General features: G+C 41.8%; 1 protein-coding gene across 2 annotated transcripts in view; it reads right to left on the bottom strand.

Annotated features, from left to right (window-relative positions):
- POLA1 (DNA polymerase alpha 1, catalytic subunit) overlaps window positions 1-18,578 on the bottom strand; it is a 306,942-nt gene that overhangs the window by 187,879 nt on the left and 100,485 nt on the right. For both annotated transcript variants that reach the window (XM_058713648.1, XM_058713647.1), the window contains exons 27-28: window positions 1,242-1,274; window positions 328-420 (exon numbers count right to left, since the gene is read on the bottom strand). In XM_058713648.1, coding sequence (XP_058569631.1) covers window positions 328-420; window positions 1,242-1,274 — 126 coding nt within the window. The remainder of the gene's footprint in view (window positions 1-327; window positions 421-1,241; window positions 1,275-18,578) is intronic.

Below are 18,578 nucleotides of genomic sequence, written 5' to 3'. Positions count from 1 at the left end.
AGAGATATCACTGTAGCCAGGCCTAAGCCCAACATCACAAAGGTGTGACAAGAACACCACAGCCACCAGCCTTAGAAACAAGATGAAGACATCTCAGACTCTCTTCAAAGCAAAAATGTATTTATCATTTAAGGAAAAAACACTCTCCTTTGAATTTTACCCTTAAGACAAACAACTGGATTAGAAGCTAAGAAAAATAAGAAGATGAGGAGCTGAGAAGCACTAAATTTATTATTTTCTGAAGCACATGTGTACATATACATGTTCCATGTTAAAAGAGGATTCACTAAAGTAGGTAAAACAGATAATTTCATCAAATTACATCACCTTGTTTCCCAATTTATACACTTCTTCCAGATTGGTGCTATTGGTGTTTATCATAATTGAATCTGTATCTCCATAAATAACTTCAAGATTCATCTAATAAAAAGCAAAAATTATAAAAGTTAACAACAAAAACAGAGTGATCAGCATAAACAAAACTCAAGATTACCCATACTACAGAAATCACACGTTCCACTGATTTTTCAAAAGCTTATGTTTATTCTTGTCCATATTGTCAATATGTCCATATTGTCCATATCTTGTCCATATTGAGTACAATCAATAAACCAATAAACCCATAAACCAGTAAACTAGAGAGGAAAGCCACTATCCCATTAAGAAAGTCTACCTAATTTTCTTAAAACAGACAGACAGTAGAGGGGCAGGGGAAATGTCTAGTTTCAACTGAAACAAACTGTGGAACTGAATAATATAAAGGAGGATAAGAGACTAGGAAGGGGGGTGTCTATATCTATCCACTGTATCATGAGCTTAGTGGTCACAGCAATTTATAAAGCAGAAACATAATGGGTTTTTAAAATGCAGGGGCACAAATCCATATGAAATTTGTAACAGTTTCAAACAGTATTTAGGAGAATACGAAGAGTGCCAAAAAAAAATCAATCATAACAAACAACACTACAGCACATACAGTATAAAGGCCTGGAAGTAAACTCTAATTAGCACTGTTACTAATTTGCTTGAAACACTCACATATAGGCTTCAAGCAGCGCCCAGATCATATCAGTGTTAGTAAAAGAAAAAAGCTATAATCCATTAGCAGGGATTATAAACGTAAACTAGGCATCCTAAGAAGCCATTTCCAGTCTGTTTGGGTTACAATTTTCCTTGAATACAAAAACGTCACCAGGTATGATATTTAAGAGTCATTGTATGATGAAAATGCTCAGCATTACCTTCTGCACCATCTCTTTTGTATGCATCAAAATCTAAACGAAATAAAAAGTCAAGATTAGTACATAACATAGCTACAAAACCATAAACGTCAAGTACACAGAGATAAATATCCCAATGACTGCTCATACATTTTAAAGCTCTTGATGGTTTTCCAACCACAACCCTCAAAATAACAGTAATATCAACATAATCTAAAAGTAAGGTGGCCTCTATGCTGATTCACAGCCAGAGATATGTAAGTAGATCTACTGTAAAAATCTACTTAAGGTCTATCTTTAATAAACACGTGTAATAAAAACATCCCATTATGATAAGGCAAAGAGGTAAACTAATTCTCATTATTAATATTTAAATATAACTATGGCTTAAAAAAAAAAAAAAGCTTCACAGAGCATTGCAAATCTGGCAATTCTTACCCAGAATGTTAAAAATTAGTGGAAAAAAAGGGGGGGAGCCTGGGTGGCTCAGTTGGTTAAGCATCCAGACTCTTGATTTTTGCTTGGGTCATGATCTCACGGTTGTGAGATCAAGCCCCATGTTGGGCTCTGCACTGGAGGCATGGAGCTTGCTTGGGATTCTCTATCTGCCCCTCCTCTAATCATGCTCTCTCTCGCTCTCAAAATAAATAAATAACCTTACAAAATGAAAAAAAAAAAAGTGAAAAAGATATATACACAGATTTAAATTTCTTCTCTCGATTGTAAATTTCTTAAAGACAGAGAGTAGACCTTCGCATATTCTCTGGAGTTAGCACAGTGCCCAGGCCAGAGGCAGGGCTCACTAAGTATTCAATGAATAAAGACAAACATCTACATAATATCTGTAGATAGTTCTGTCCATTGGCCCATATAGCTGCAAACTGGAAACATGTATTACAGAGCCCTATAAACCCTGAACTTAGAATTATCTTTCACATCTACCCCTGACTTTCCATTTCCACTGCTTCCTCCCCTTTATTACAGGCTAATTTTGCTCAGGCATTCACTGTCCTTTGTTCTTAGGGAAGAAAGCCCTTCCTCTGTCCTGGGGGTGGTGAATATGGATCAGGCTAATCAAGGTTTTCTTTTCTTAAACGTTTATTTATGTTTGAGAGAGCAAATGGGGGAGAAGCAAAGAGAGAGGAAGAGAGAGAATCCCCAGCAGGCTCCACACTGTCACCACAGAGCTCAACCTGGGGCTCGAAGTCACAAAACATGAGACCATGACCTGAGCTGAAGTCGGACCCTTAACTGACTGAGTCACCCGGGAGCCCCTAATTGATGGTTTTAACACTGGCTGTACGGTGGAATCACCTGGGGAGCCATAAAGACAAACAAACAGACAAACACCAATACCTGGCCCTCACAATGTTCTGGAAAAAGCTCTTCAGGTATTTATGTTGCAGGCCAGGCTAAGGACCAATGGCCTAAGATAGTCATGATAATGCCCTTCTGAAAAGTTTTTAGTTGACAGTTTGTCCCCTCCCTAACTAGTCCACAAGCTCCTGGAGGCCAGAGCACATGTGTGTGCCTAGCTCCAGGCTTCACATGTAACAGGTACTCAAAAAACTGTTTGCTAGTTGACTGACAATTCTCATAGTAATCCCAATTACTTTTCTGAAATTCAGTTAACTCCTAAAAAACATTCACACTCCTCCACTTCACCTTCTTTTTTAAACATTTAAATTGCAGAGAAATGCATTGTGGGAGAATATATGACAATTCCTTCGGGAAGAGGGCAATAACGAGATCAACCAATTTAATCATCGTGAGGACAGAACTGCTCATCACAAGTTCTCTTCACCCTCCGCCCCTCCCACCACACTAAGCTTAGCCTTCCTCATCACAACGGACAGCTCTATAAGGTAACCAGTACCTAAGTAAAAATACCACAGACACCATCCGTCAACCTTTCACTGAAATTCCACACATGTAGTAAGCAATTTCCTCTACTCTTCTTTCACACCATGAACGAAACCTACTATGTTGTCCTTGAGCGTACCTTCAACGTGTAGTGGCAACCTTCATCCTCCATCAACCGCCTCTATTCTCTCCTGCCACCAACTCACAACCATTTCCAAGCACAATCTGAGGGCTGCTACCAAAACAATTTTCTCTTTGGTGGCAGAAACCTCTTGATGGATCTTTTGTACAAGAAATGGTAGAAAACTAAGCAAAAGGGGCGCCTGGGTGGCTCCATCGGTTAGGCGTCCGACTTCGGCTCAGGTCATGATCTCACAGTCTGTGAGTTCAAGCCCCGTGTCGGGCTCTGAGCTGAGCGCTCAGAGCCTGGAGCCTGCTTCCGATTCTGTGTCTCCCTCTTTCTCTGTCCCTCCCCCACTCATGCTCTGTCTCTCTCCCTCTCTCAAAAATAAATAAGCGTAAAAACCTAAAAAATAAAAAAAAAGAAAGAAAACTAAGCAAAATATAAAGACTATACCGTAACTGCTTTGTTTTCACCCCAATACTTTATCTTAGATATTATTCATCTACACATAAAGACCTGCCTTATTCTTTTTTAACAACTATACAGTGTCAATCGATGATTTAACTAGTGCTCTAGTAATAAACACGTAGGTTGCTTCTGATCTTTACCTTTATAACCACACTTCAACAAAGAATCCTCAAACACATGTAACCTGCCAGTAACAAGATAAACTCCTATAAGACTTACTGGGTCAAAGGTTATATCGGTTCAAATATTTTTATAAAGATAGCCAAATAGCTCTCAACCGACGTTATACCAATTTCTGAGGGTAGTTTTATCACCATCTTTCCAAGGGACCTCAACAGTAGCTTTTCAGTGGACCTGAGCTCCGTCTCAGGCTCAAGGTCCTTAACCGCAGCTCATCAACTCTTCAGTCCATTCAGGAGGAGACCCGCAACCAGGCTGAGCCTGACTTTTCATGCTTCTTCACTAAGCACTTCTGGATGGTGGGTACCAAAGTGCCCCGTCCAGACTTACGCTTGCCCAAGCGCTAACGAGGATGACCGGAAAGCCACCCTTGATTCAAACTGTTCACTGGGAGGGCTCAGCTGTTAGGTGCCCTGTGGGCTACCGAACTCTTAGTATCTAGCCGAGGTCCTGGTGCACAGTGGCTATTAATGAATATTTGTAAAATGCTGAATGACTAATCCTAAGGAGTGGGCAGTATTATTAATCCCATTTTACAGTTGAGTAAAATTAGGCTCTACCATCTTACCCAAAGTAACAGAAATAGGCAACAGCTTGATCTAGAAACAGGACCTTACGTCTTACTTTCTTTTCAGCATGTTTCATTGCCTTGTTAAAAAGCCCATACCACATGAATGTTCGGGAAGCCAACAGTCAAAAATTTATACACGTCACGGGTATTTCCCCCATTAAGGAAATTCATTTCTAAAAGAAGCTACAAGTATCAAGAAAAGTCTACTGGACACAAGGTACAGTGATTACAAGATGTCCGTTCGTAAGTTCACTTCAAATTGACAAGCCTAATATTAAAGCTCCCCATTCTGACAGAAAATCATTTTCTAAGTGCCAACAGCTAGGAAACAGGGCTATAAAGGCTTGCTAAATTCATTAATAAGGCAGTCTGCAGTTATCTGATTTCACAGCAACACCTGCATATTTATCTACTCATTACCAATTGGATGATGGAATTTTTTCAAGCACATTTCAAAAATCTGCCAACTTCAAGTGTAAAAAAATAAACTTTGTGGTTAATTTTTCCCTTAACAAAGTACAGCTGTTGAGAATAATTGTTCAAGATCTTACCCTGTAATGTCAACTGCAGCAGAACAAAGAGTATTTAATTAGCAAATCTATCCAGTAATTCAACACCTATTATATAAAATGCCTTCGTGATTTTATTCAGGATAATTTGCTAAGAGGGTTATTACTGACATTCAGATGGAATTTAAAATTCCTACGCAAGTCGAGTCATAATAGCAGTAATGATCTCCCCAATCAGGAGATTCGGTGTCACACAAGGCTCTCTTGCAATGCAGCAGCCGATTTCCTGACTTCTTAATTCCTGGGCTCAGCTCAGTGAGAGCCCTTCATGCCGATATTTCAGTCAGCAATACATCTTTAATGGGACTCTATTAAAATAACTAGAACAAAAATGACTTTTTTTTGGTTAAAAAGAATGACAGCACTGCCATCATATCAATCATTGCAGGCTTTGCAGAACAGTGCCGTTAGGGGAAAAGAGGAGGGGGAACCAGGAAAGGAGTGGGGCTGGGGGTGGGGAGAGCAATAATTAAAATAATACGAAAAAGTATTTTAACCCCAATCTGAGCCTCTGAAGGCTGGTGGAGGGTGGTGGGGACTAAAAGGAAATGTAAAGTGTATTTTAAAAAACTTTTCTAAAAAAAATAATGTATTCAGGAACACACCCACGATGTGGTTTACTAAGCAGAAAGAGCAGGTTTATGATGCCGGGTTTAACAGCAGCAGCAACCCTAAGCCCAACTACTACTGACGTGTGTATTTACAGGTTCTCCTAACAAGGTCAGGATAAAGCTGGGCTCCTTACTTTCTGCCAGGACGGAACACGTGTGTCTGGCAATGCATTTAAAGGTTACAAAATGGTTTCAGATGCTATTACAAACACTGTGCTTATTAATGCTACAGAGGAGCAAGAAAACACCCCTTTTCCACAGTTAAAAACAAAGTTTCAAGCTCCTTTTCCAAAAGCACAGGTCCATCACAGTGATATCTACTAACAAGAAACCCACTTTGATGACAGATGATGGTCGACGCTGCAGACACTCAACAGAAATCTTACAAGTTAAGAAAATGTTGGGAAAGGTCAAATCCTAAACAAATAATGCATGAAGAGAATGACAACTGAAATCTCAATGGCTTTAGGATTCTTCTGTTACTGATGACATAAAATTAGAAATAAACTGGAAAGGCTTTTTAAAAAAAATACATTAGCATAAGAGGGGTAGCAAAATGAATGGTTTTGAAGGATAGGGAAAAGAAGAGTAGAAGAAATATAAATATTATGATATGTGGTAATCCAACCATTATGTAAGCTTTCCTAGTCCCAATTTCAGCAGTTTCCAAGCAGGACTCTGTGATACTCAGTTCTCCCACTTGGCAAACATGTATTTCATCCTCATTATATTTGACTGCCTTTTTCTTATTTTCCTTTTACCTGTTATTCCTAGATGTGTGTCTTCTCTATAAGATGTTCAAGGAGCATAGGCTATGGATTTAATAAGCACCCTACTTTCTGTCTTCACCACTTAACATTCCTGTCACACTGGGTTCCTTCCTTATTACCTTAAAACCGGAGTTTTACCTTCTGTGAAACTGGGATTAAAACTACCACCCAGGTCCCTGAGGTAGATGGGAATAAGAAATCTGTGCTGAAAACGTGGTTAGCAAAGATAAAACATTATACAAATACAAGTTGAGAAAAAAGTTGGGGGTTGGAGCACCTGGGGGGCTCAGCTGGTTAAGGGTCCAACTTCAGCTCAGGTCATGATCTTGCGACTCATGAGTTCGAGCCCCACATCAGGCTCTGCACTAGCGGTGCTTGGGGGTTCTCTCTCTCCCTCTCTTTCTTTGCCCCTTTCCTACTTGTGCTCTCTCTCTCAAAAAAAAGTTGGGGGTCTGAAATGTGAGTAGTGGTCTAAACTGCCAATTAGTAGCTAAGTGATTTAGAAACAATCTGAGTTTTCTCTCTAGATCTTAGATTCCTCATTTCTAAAATGGAAGAGGCTGGGATTCCTCCCAGATGTAAAAATCTAGAATCCAAGTTTGACATGTAAAAATACCTCTTCCTTCTATCTGGTTGTTTTGTCTTTCAACCATATTCTTTTCTTTCTTTTTTTTTTTTTTTTTTAATTTTTTTAATGTTTTTTTTTTTAAATTTATTTTTGAGACAGAGACAGAGCATGAGCATGAGCAGGGGAGGGGCAGAGAGAAAGGGAGACACAGAATCTGAAGCAGGCTCCAGGCTCTGAGCTGTCAGCACAGAACCCAATGCAGGGCTCGAACTCACGGAGTGTGAGATCATGACCTGAGCCGAAGTCAGACGCTCAGCCGACTGAGCCACCCAGGCGCCCCCATATGCATTTCTTTAGTATTGGGAAAGGAGGCACTAATATGTCCAACAAAGACCATCAACATTACACGAATATATCATATCCTAGGTTACTTTTGAAGGCTATGTGGTTGTAAAATAACTAGAAATATACAGGTTCTGACAAGTTCTCTGCATATAGCTTTATGCACTTAGCATAACTGGGTGGGTATATGTACAATATATAAAACATTTGACACCCTCTGCTGATATCTCCCCCTCTTGCTCAGGAGAGTACACACACATACACATATATACATCAGGGTTTCTCAACCTCAGCACTACTGATTGACATTTTAGGCTGGAGAACTTTTTGTCACGGGGGGCTGTCCCCGGCCTCTACCCACTAGATGTAAGCAGCATGCATGCGCGCGCCCAAGTGCTCTCTCTCTCTCCAGCTGTGACAGCCAAAATTATCTCCAGATATTGCCAAATGTCTCCTGGGGGACAAAAGTGCCCCTGGTTGAATAACACCTTCTCTCTCCAAGCCCATTTTCCACCGTCTGTCCCACAAGCATTCATTCCTAAACTGCATCCATCTTCTCCAAACCCTCCCCAGCTCCAAACATAAGAAATGGCCCCTCCAAGAGCCTCGAACTGAAACAAAGGGCTGACTTCCTTTCTAATCCAACGAACAAGTCTCACATAAGACTCTGTCTTTCCAGGGTGGCTTCCTGCCCATGTGCTCTCCCTCCTTCTGGCCCTCACCACTCAGACTACCTTGTCTCCAGCTTCACGACCTTTCAACTCATTCTTCACACTTTTCCAGTGTTCTTTTTCAAATGCACTCTTTGCAATGAAATTCAAATCCCTTAGCTTGACCCAAGACTCATGATGTACTTGAAGCTGACCTCATCTTCGAATGCTTCCCACATGCATACTTCAACTCAACCTTCCTGAAATATTTTGAGTTCCATGGACGAGCCATGCTCTTTTCTTGCTTCTGTGCTTTTCACATGCTGTTTCTCCACACTGGTCCAAAGTGTGGGTTCAGAAGTTAGGCTGTGTAATGGTTAATTTTATGTGTCAACTTGGCTAGGCCAGTGATAACCAGTTATGTGGTCAAACCTAAGTCTAGAAGGCTTTCTTGTTTTTGTTCTTTTGTTTTGTTTTTACATGAGACCAATATTTAAATCAGCAGACCTTGAGTAAACAGATTACCCCCCACCATAACGTGGGTGGACCTCACCCAATCAATTTCAAGGCCTTAAGAGAATAAAGAACCAAGTCCCCTGAAGAATCTGCAGATTTCAGACTGAAGCCGAAACATCAACTCAGGTGCTGTGTGTTTGGGTTTCCAGCCTGCTCACCTGCCCTGAGAGTGCAGTCTTGCCATCCCCTACAGTCACATGAGCCAATTCCTTAAAATCAATCATTCAATTAATCAATCAATCACTCTCCCCTCCCACACCCTCCACACCCCTTCCTCCCCACCAAAATGATTCTGGTTCTCTGCAGAATGCTGACTGATACAGGCTACTTATAAGTTCAAAACCTAACAGCACTGCTTAAAAGCTGTGTGACCTCAGGCACACAATATAACCTCTCTGTGCCTCCAACTCTTGACTGTAAAATGGAGATGATAACCACAGCTTCCCTACAAGATGGCTACTGTGAACATTACATGTAACATATGTAAACTATTTTCTACAGTTCCTGGTACATAAGTGCTTATAAACATTAGGTATTATTATCACTTAAATGTCTACTTATTTTACAAGGAACTTCACACCATCAGAGAAGCCTCTCTGGCCTCCCCAACTAAACGAAATTAAGGAGTACATTATTGGGGCGCCTGGGTGGCGCAGTCGGTTAAGCGTCCGACTTCAGCCAGGTCACGATCTCGCGGTCCGTGGGTTCGAGCCCCGCGTCAGGCTCTGGGCTGATGGCTCGGAGCCTGGAGCCTGTTTCCGATTCTGTGTCTCCCTCTCTCTCTGCCCCTCCCCCGTTCATGCTCTGTCTCTCTCTGTCCCAAAAATAAATAAAAAAAAAAACGTTGGAAAAAAAAAAAAAATTTAAAAAAAAAGGAGTACATTATTAGTCCAATTTAGCCCTCAAAGTCCTCTGTGTATACCCAGAGCACACCGCTCTAATACAAAGGTAAGTAAGACACTATAAGCAAATTATAAACAGAGATCATGTCTAGGCGATTAAACCTAACACAATGCCTGGCACAGGGATGCAATAAACATTTATCATTTATGTTCTAATAAAAGGAGGCAAACCCAGGTGGTCTAACATGAGAAGAGCAAAGCAATGAACTGATAAATCCATCTCCACAACAAATGGACCCTAAAGGTGGTTGCAGTAAGTGGCAATTAAACCCATACACAGTATGCATTTAAAAGCTAACTCTTTTGGGGTGCTTGCGTGGCTCAGATGGTTAAGCAGCCAACTTCGGCTCAGGTTATGATCTCACAGTCTTCGGTTTCGAGCCGCGCATCAGGTTCCGTGCTGACAGCTCAGAGCCTGGAGCCTGCTTCAGATTCTGTCTCTCCCTCTTTCTCTCTCTGCCCCTACCCTACTCGTGCTGGCTCTCTCTCTCTCTCTCTCAAAATTGAATAAACATTACAAAAAATTATAAAAGCTAGCTCTTTCAGGGGCTCCTGGGTGGCTCAAGTTGGCTGAGCGTCTAGCTCTAGGTATCGGCACAGGTCATGATCTCACAGTTCATAGGTTCCAGCCCAGTGTTGGGCTCTGTGCTGACAGAGGAGCCTACTTGGGATTCTCTCTCTCCCTCTCTGCCCCTGCCCTCCTTGTGCACTCTCTAAATAAATAAATAAACAAACAAACTTTAAAAAATTGTTTAAAAGCTAGCTCTTTCCATGCAAGAAGTAAAAAGTGAATCCGTTTTAACCCCACCTTCAAGCACAATGCATGTTAAACAAATATTCACTCATGAGAAATGAATTTCTACCCCAATGATAAAGCCCCATTAAATATAAACTTGACTAAAAGTGTAACTCTCCTACACAACTCTTTCCAGATAAACTGATTTTCTTTTAAATCCATAATTTACAACCTAGACGTTCCGATAGCTCATGTGTAAAGAATATAAAACACACTGAATAAACAAAGCTTTCTGAGAGGTTTCTCCTCCCTAACACATATATTTATAATATTTATGAGTATCTCTCGATTACTGCCCTAAAATGTGTCAAGGCTCTAATATTGACTTAAAAACTTAAAATACTATGGTCTGTGGCACTGTGTGAAATGGAAAGTGAACTTCTCCCTTCTCTTCTCATTTCTTGCCCTGAAAGATTTATTCCTCTTGTGGACTTAAAAAAAAAAAAAAAAAAAAAGTTTGACTTTTAAAAAACTGTTTTCACCTTTAAATAAAACTTCCTTTCACAACATTCTTACTCTCTGTTCCTCCTCCACACCAACCTCCATCCAGCTCAGAAACTCATGTCCCCTAGGCTTCACTTGAACTTCTGTGCATTACTGCCATACTTGGGATTATCTCTGACACAGGACCCTTGGAGAGTGTGCAGAGCTGGCTTTAAAGCACACTTGAGCTAAATCTACTCACTGACACAAGAGTTCAAGTGTGAGCCTACACTCTTAAATATTACATCTCCAAAAAATACCCAAACCCTAAGACACCAAGGTTGAAACTTGGAGCAGGAGATATTAACCTAAGGTCAAGAAATGTGAACATTCTTGAAACCATAAGGAAAAATTTGAATGCGTGCTTACATGCGTTTTTCTAGGAAGAGGGTCCACATTCCATCAGATTTGAAACTGTGATTCATTTAAATTTAAGTACCGCTGAAGATGCTCCAATTAGCTGGAAGAGTCGAGCTTTCAGATTTCTCAGAATTCACATAATGTCCATGAGACTAGAAACACCCCTACACAAAGGTCTTTGCCTCCCGCTTTGGAGCTGGGTATTTTCAGCCCCTACCAGTGTTATTTCCCTCACAAGAAAACACGGACACGTCAAAAGGCTCAGATTTGGTTCCCTGATTGACTCCTCACATAACTCATCTGGGAGGCTAATTAAGACACGGCCAAACTATGTCCGCGCTTTAGTGAACATCGGCGCTCAGGCAAGTTTCACACACCCTGATTAAAATTGACTCAAAGTGTCTTACTTCAGTAATCACTTAGACGGAATGAATTTTACATTAGTGGGATCAAGCATGCACCAGGCCTCAGTGGAAATGAAAAGGGCTTATAGTAATAGGATTTATAAATCCACCCATTAGGTTAATGGCTAAATGATTTACATGTAACTTTCTCCCCCACTCCGCCTTCCCTCACCCTTTAACTCAGTAAAAACTATGCTTGGCATTTTCCACTGCAGTGCCATACACAAAGGAAATAGCCTTTCTATTTTGGGACATACTAATTTCTAATAATGGCTTGGGTAGCTACCATTAACTCTTTCAAAGCACAAATAATTGACTAATAAAATTAAGTATTCTATAAGGCCTGAAAGTGCTTAATTGATCATAATTGTCTATTTGAGAAGAAGGCGTCAGGCTGGCTATGCTCAGATAATGAAGTTGGGCAATTCTGAAGCACTGCAATCAAGATAATACTTACAGCTAAAAAGGACATTAGCATTTTCTAGAATCTGCAACATTTTCGTTATAAGTGAGGTCATGGGAATATGTGACTAGAAAACTTTGTGCTCCCAGCCCCCACAAATGGAAAATTTACCAGGTTTTCACTTATCGTTACTTAGTACCTGGCCTAAAGCTCAACCCTGGCAGAACAGCTAGGTGGTGGTCTGGCGGACAACTTGAAGCTAAGAGGGTGGCCAAGGTGTTACTGTCCTTATTTTCATGGAAGCATTTTTAATTTCTGGAAAGCTCCTTTTTAAGATTGGTGTGTGACAAGATGTCATGGCACAGTTCATCATTACTCTCTGCTCTGGGAAGGTCAGAGGCAGAACTTTTTAAACCCAACACGTGGGATGGGGGGCAACTCCCTAGCTCAGTACCAAAATACGACATTTTGATTCGATACTGCCTGTACTTGCCATATGCTCTCTTAGAAAAAACTATTATTTATTATTTTAGCAAATGCTATCCTTTGCCCTCCTGTTTATTAGCAGTTCAGAAAACAGATCCTAGGAGCTACCTATGATTAAAGTATGGAGGGTTCCGGCTTCAACGAAAAAAATCTTCTCACAGAAAGATAGTCTAGTTTTAGGGAAACATAACTGTGTTCACTTCTCCAGAGACACATGTGTTACAGACACATGTTCAGGCATGCCTCTAGAATAAACATATTTAAGGATCAATCAAATAACGTTTTCTCATATACCCATCACTCTTCCTCCTAACCCATCAGCTTCTATTTTTCTCCAGGAAGAATACAGAGAAATTCTGAAATCAACGGGTACCAGGTTTAGAAGTCATTTAGGATGGAGGTGCAGAATGGGACGGAGATAACAGATCAATACAAAGACTATACAGGATTTGCCTCCTTATGACTTTAAAAAAAAAAGAAAAGCACCTTTACTTGTGGACGTCATTGTACTGCCTCTCTCTAATGTGGCCAAGGCTCAAAAATGTGATATGAATTGTAGGAAGCACAGTAATTTTCTCATCATTTACAATCTCAAAAAGGAACTGATTCATTCACTTACCAAGTATTTACCGAGTACTTCTCATGTCCTAGGTGTAATGGAACACAAAAGCAAATGATTCCCATACAATGTCTTCCCTGTCTAGTGTGTAACATCTAGCGGAGCAGAGAACCAAATATGTGACTGGGAAAACACACACACACACACACACACACACACACACACACACACACACACACCCTTAATAGGGGCTCCTTATTAGGGCCTAAGAGGCAAAGGAAGATGGGGGAAGAGTGTTGGTGAGGATCCCAAGGACAAAGAGAAACTCAATGGTGATTAAACAACATTAAACTTTACACAATTTTAAGGTTTTTTTGTAACAGAAAGCAAATAAAAATATGGCTAAGGCTAGAATGCTCAAGAAAGTGGGGAGAAGGCAGGAGAGAGGCCCAACTGTGAAGGGCCTTGTAAGCCACATTAACAACTTTAAACTGGGGAGTGCCACCACCAGATTGACAAGTTAAAGAGGTCTCTCTGGCTATAAAACACGTGGAGAATACGTATCAGCCGGGGGTGGGGGGGTGGCGTCCAGGGGGAAGTAACGAAGCTTACACAGCATAATAGCTGTCGCAACGGAGAGACTTGCAGGCATTTAGGAAGTGGAATCTACAGGACTCACCACCTGACTGGATTTGGGGCATGAGGAAGGGGTAGAGGAGTCAGGTATGATACCAACGTTCCTGGCTTAACAACTGGGGAGAGACAGTGCCTGTCACTCACTGAGACCGGGAATCCGGGAAGGGGAACAGGCTGGGGAGCAGAACCTTAAGAGCAGTTTTGGAATTGATGAATGCACTATGCCTGTGGGCGCGTGAATGAAGATGCCAGGGAGGCAGACGGAAGGTAAGGGTGCTCAACGGAGGAGACGTGAGAAGTTTTGGCTACAAGAAACGCAATGCCATAAATGAATAAGAAACAGAGACGCCATAAATGAATAAATCATAGCAATGTCAGGATGCAGACAGAACCCATCGGAACAGAGGGCAGTAAATGGGCTCCGTGGGTCCCTCGATTCCTCATTCCTCCTCCAGAACCTTCCTTTCCCTTTCAGCTCTCAGATCTCCATTCTTGCTGTCACAATTGGCAGGTGTCGCACAAACCATCGGACACCGGCAAATGTGACGCAGGCTGCCACAGACAGCCAGGCACCACACACTGACCTTTAACGAGACCGATCCCAACAGGTGGCTAGCGCCTAATACAAATAATTGTATCAGCCCTCCAAACAAGGTCAAAGAAGAGGGGAGCACCTTGCCTTTTCTCGAGCAGCCACAACAGCCAAAGGCAGTGGCTCCCCTCCTTGAGGCGGGGATAGGCTCCAGAGAAGACTGACCGTCAATCAATTCACTTCACAAGAGCCTCCTCCAAGCTCGGGCATAGCTGTCCCTTCCCTGCCTCTCTCCTGCATCCGGGAGCGGGGAGGAGTTGTGCCACTCTTACGGAGAGTTTGGGGCCATTTGTGAGCAGTTCTGACTCATACTTGTCCAGTTAAAAAAAAAAAAAAAAAAAAAAAAAAAAGAGCTACGGAGGAGGGGTTCCTCTGTTTCCAAATAACATTCTTCATACTCTCTGAGAGAAACTAAGTCATAAGTGATTAAATTAATTGCCTTGGTTGCTAATTTGGTTTTGATAACATCAAATGTCTCACGGTTCTCATGTACCTTTGACCTCAGAGTAAGCTACTGTTGTGACAGAACAGACAGCTGTAGGCCAGGGGGCAGAAGGAGGCTCGCACAAACTCCTGAAAGAAAACCGCCTCGATCGGAGCCCAGAAATTCCACCGGGCGCTCAATGGCCAGGAGCCCTGTGCCGGGCAGTAGGGCCCCATGTGTCGACCTACAGCCCTTCTCCTTGGCTTTCACACACAAAACGAGATCTTCCTTTCCTCAAAGACAACCGCCTCTGCTCTCCCCCTCTTAAGCCCTGTGACTGCCAACGGCACGGCTGTGACCAGCCGCACACCACCGGCGCGCGGGTGCCCGGATCAAGATCACATTCCTGGCAGCTGCACAAGAGCCGCCGCTTCAGCTGCTTCTCGGTCTTTATTTTGAAAAGGCAGGATGGGCTCAAGGGCATGGTGGCCTGTCACACAAGAAGAGACGAAAGATTAAAAAAGATAAAACCCAAACCTGTGAGGGGTGTGCAGACTCACAAGAGCCTGCGAACCGAACGAGAGCTTCAGAAAAGCGCGTAGGGCAGTTTACAAACTGGTCAGGAGTGTGTGTGTTTCTCTGAGTGACATGACGGGGGGCGGGACTGATTATGGGATTAAAGAACAGATCTAACTATAGGTCAGTTCTTAGTCAATGGGACTAAAACAAATGAATTCCCCTGCTACTAATTTGGAAAACACTTATTTTCAGAACTCTGAGCCCAGAGCATTAAAATATTGGGATGTGCTGCCAATGCCAAAGTGACCTACTTAATCAGTCCCCAGAACCAAGAGAGCATGTAAAAATTAAATATAAATCCGCAAAACTTAAAGAGTATGGTTAAAGAGAACTTACCTATGCAGAATACAAAATGTGTTCTCTTTTTCCCCCTTTACCACCACCATTACCACCAGATCATTCTTGACTAATTCTTAGAAGCTGAAGACCAACTTGGATTTTGATGTATAAACTGCTTTTGACGATATTTCATTTTAAACAGATAAACACTTAAAAAAAAAATGCAAGCCGAAGACACCCTTTTGAGAAACCAAGAAAACAGATGTGGAAGCCATTTGTTTAGATGAAGAGGAATTTTCGCTTTTATAGGAATACAATGATTCATGAAGAGGAAAAAAGTCTGTCATCAAGTTTACTTCAGTAGATACTCTTGGGTTTGAGGCAGCTTTCTAAATATGGCCATTGCTTTTCTTCACATCTCATCTCTCCTGAAATATCTCAAACTACCACTAACAAACATTACATTTATTGTCTTTGTTCTTTTAAATTTTTTGCTTAGTTAATATATTGTGCAGGAGGAAAAAAAAACCCGACAACTCTGGTACTACAGCATTACATACTTGTTTTTATTGCTTAGGTAGCTGGACAAAATACCTTCTGCTTTTGCGACTTACCAGAAACCAGCCAGCTTGAGACTGTGAAAACATCAGGAATGCCAAAAGCCATGACAGTAAGTTCAGAACTAAGAGCTTTCCTGAACTCCAAAGGAGATGGAATTAAATAAAAAAATAGTGAAGTTTTTGCAAGAACTTTTAGCCAAGAGGATAATCTGTTTTCTTCGGTTGTGTGCTTGACGGAGATACCAAGACAAACTAAAACAGGGGAAAAAGACCAAAAAAGGGGGGCTGCGGCGGGGGGCACTGGGTTCAACCGAGACAGATGCCGAAGAAATTCCTCTGCTCCCGTGCTGTGCCGTATACCCATGTGCTTGCACCCTCTGTTCCTCACCCACTGGCTGCTGAGCCCACGGAGGCTCAGTGGGTCTGTGTTCAGGGCACGCTTCGGATTCACAGGCACGAAGCCTGCAGCCATGAGGGCTTCACCTTCCATGTGCCTCTGCCTCCTCAACAGAATAATAAGGCCACATCAGCCAATATCCCTCCATTGGCTTTGTTTGATAAACAAAAACATCACACCTCACAATTCCCTACCCCTTAAGACTCTGCTACGATGCCAATTAAGTACACAGAAAAAAAGAAATCAACTCTTTTCTGTAATATCCCCATGTGCCCATATTTTACATTACTTCCTGTAGCTTACAGTTCAAAAATAGAGGTTTTAACCTACCCTCAATCTAACGACCTAATTTTGAAGACGCATTTTCAAAATACACATACTCCTGCTATGAGCTACAGCTCAGTCTAGGAACCCACCCTTAATGGACGACAAAATTCTGTATTCATGTATACATACCTATTTTTTCTGGGCAAAGAATCCACAACGATCACCCAATCGTCAATGGGTCACGGTCTCAAAAAAATTAGCCTCCCTCACAGAACTTGTAGTGATTTCATAATTACATTACATCAGTCCTCAAACAATCTAAGCAGTTACCTGGTGTATTTCACAACCATGGCTTCTCTTGATTTATCCAAGAGGCTGCCAAAGAGGAGCAACCTGTTTGGCTGGCTCCAGCACCACTTACAAACCCTTTGCTGATCATCCTAAGAAACAGTGTCAACCATCAGTCACAGGTGAGGGGACGAGGACAAAAGACGAGCCTTAACAAATCTGTGAGCACTACTATTATCGCTACAGAGACAATGTGTAGTTTCGATTAGGTGGGTCTAAAGGTTGGTGAGTTTGCTGGCCGGCTGCAAGGAATCTGACCCATCACAATAACTTTTATAGTTTGTTTAGTCAACACATATTGACTTTCTACTACATGAAAAGTATCCTTACAGGTGCTGGGATGAGACCAAGGGAAGGACATGATCTAATTTTCAAACAACCCTGCGGACACGGACAATGGGTTGTGGGGAGCAAAGGGGAGAAGCGCCAGTCGAGAGGAGTGATGCTACGGGCATGGGAAAAGGTGGTAGCAGCAGGGCGGGATGGGAAGTAGAATCAGGACACGCTAAAGGTTGAGATGTAGGAAGTGGGGAAAAGAGAGAACTGTGGTGCCTCAAAGTTCATTATGAGAGAGCAAAGCGTGTTTGTGAAATTAGTAGCAATACAGCTGTTTTTAAAAAATCGAAAAGACTAGCTATAAAGTTGGACTGCAGACATTCTTGTACCAGTGTTTACAAGTCTTAATGGTAGGCATTTCAAGATGTCACCGCCCTTAAGGAACTTAAAAGATAAATGTGATCACTTCCAACCAAGCAGTTTTGACTGTCTGTAAACAAAAGGAACAGAACTCAAGAGTTGTCTTGCAGGAATGTAAAAACAGGATGACTGAGCCAATCATACCAAGTGCCATACCAATGGACTGATCGATTAAAACCTTCTCTTTGGAGGCTCACTCCGGTCTTCAGCTGAGTCCGAAAACAGAAGCAGCTCTGGGTGCATGCAGGGAATAGTACCTATGATATTAAAAGGGAGGGAGGGCAGTGCTGATGAAAAAGCAATGGGATGAATGGTTTCTGACCCCATCATTTAAATGTCCTTGTCCCTACCTAGTGTTATCTTTAAAAAAAAAAAAAAAAAAAAAAAAAAAAGAAACCATGAGGAACAAAGGTCCAGTAAAGACATGAAGTCTGGAAACCTGGGATCCAGTGAGTTTTAGTGGCACAGCCAAGCTGTCCTTTAAAGCCTAACTCTCTTTGTAATTTCTTTGTAATAATAATCTGTAATAATAATATATAAGAATCTCACCTCTTCCCTTCCCACCGGTGCCTTTCTTTCTGTTACTACGATTTCGATTAAGCATACTCATTCACTTGACAAACATGCAGTCTGTACTGCTCAAAACATGGTGCTTATCTCTTAGAATATAAAATGTACTCTGTGCTCTTGCAGACCCTGTGATCTACACATCCCAAATGTCCACAATGGTCTCATTTCTTCTTTATCTTTTAAGGGCTCAACCCCTCCACCTCATGTTCAATGTGTAAAACCTATGCTGCCTTGTAGCTTCATTCTCAGAACTCAACTCCATTCATTCTTTCAAAGGCTGGTGGTCTCTTCTCACTTCACATAATGGTCATTGCTTAGGTGAGACACTTCAACAATCACCCGAGCACCTACCCTGACAGAATGAATAGGCACTTCACTGTTTCCC

Source organism: Neofelis nebulosa, chromosome X, assembly GCF_028018385.1.
Source record: "Neofelis nebulosa isolate mNeoNeb1 chromosome X, mNeoNeb1.pri, whole genome shotgun sequence".
NCBI classification, from domain to species: Eukaryota; Metazoa; Chordata; class Mammalia; order Carnivora; family Felidae; genus Neofelis; species Neofelis nebulosa.
The sequence above is the reverse complement of the archived record's forward strand: the minus strand, read 5'-3'. Positions and strand labels throughout refer to the sequence as shown.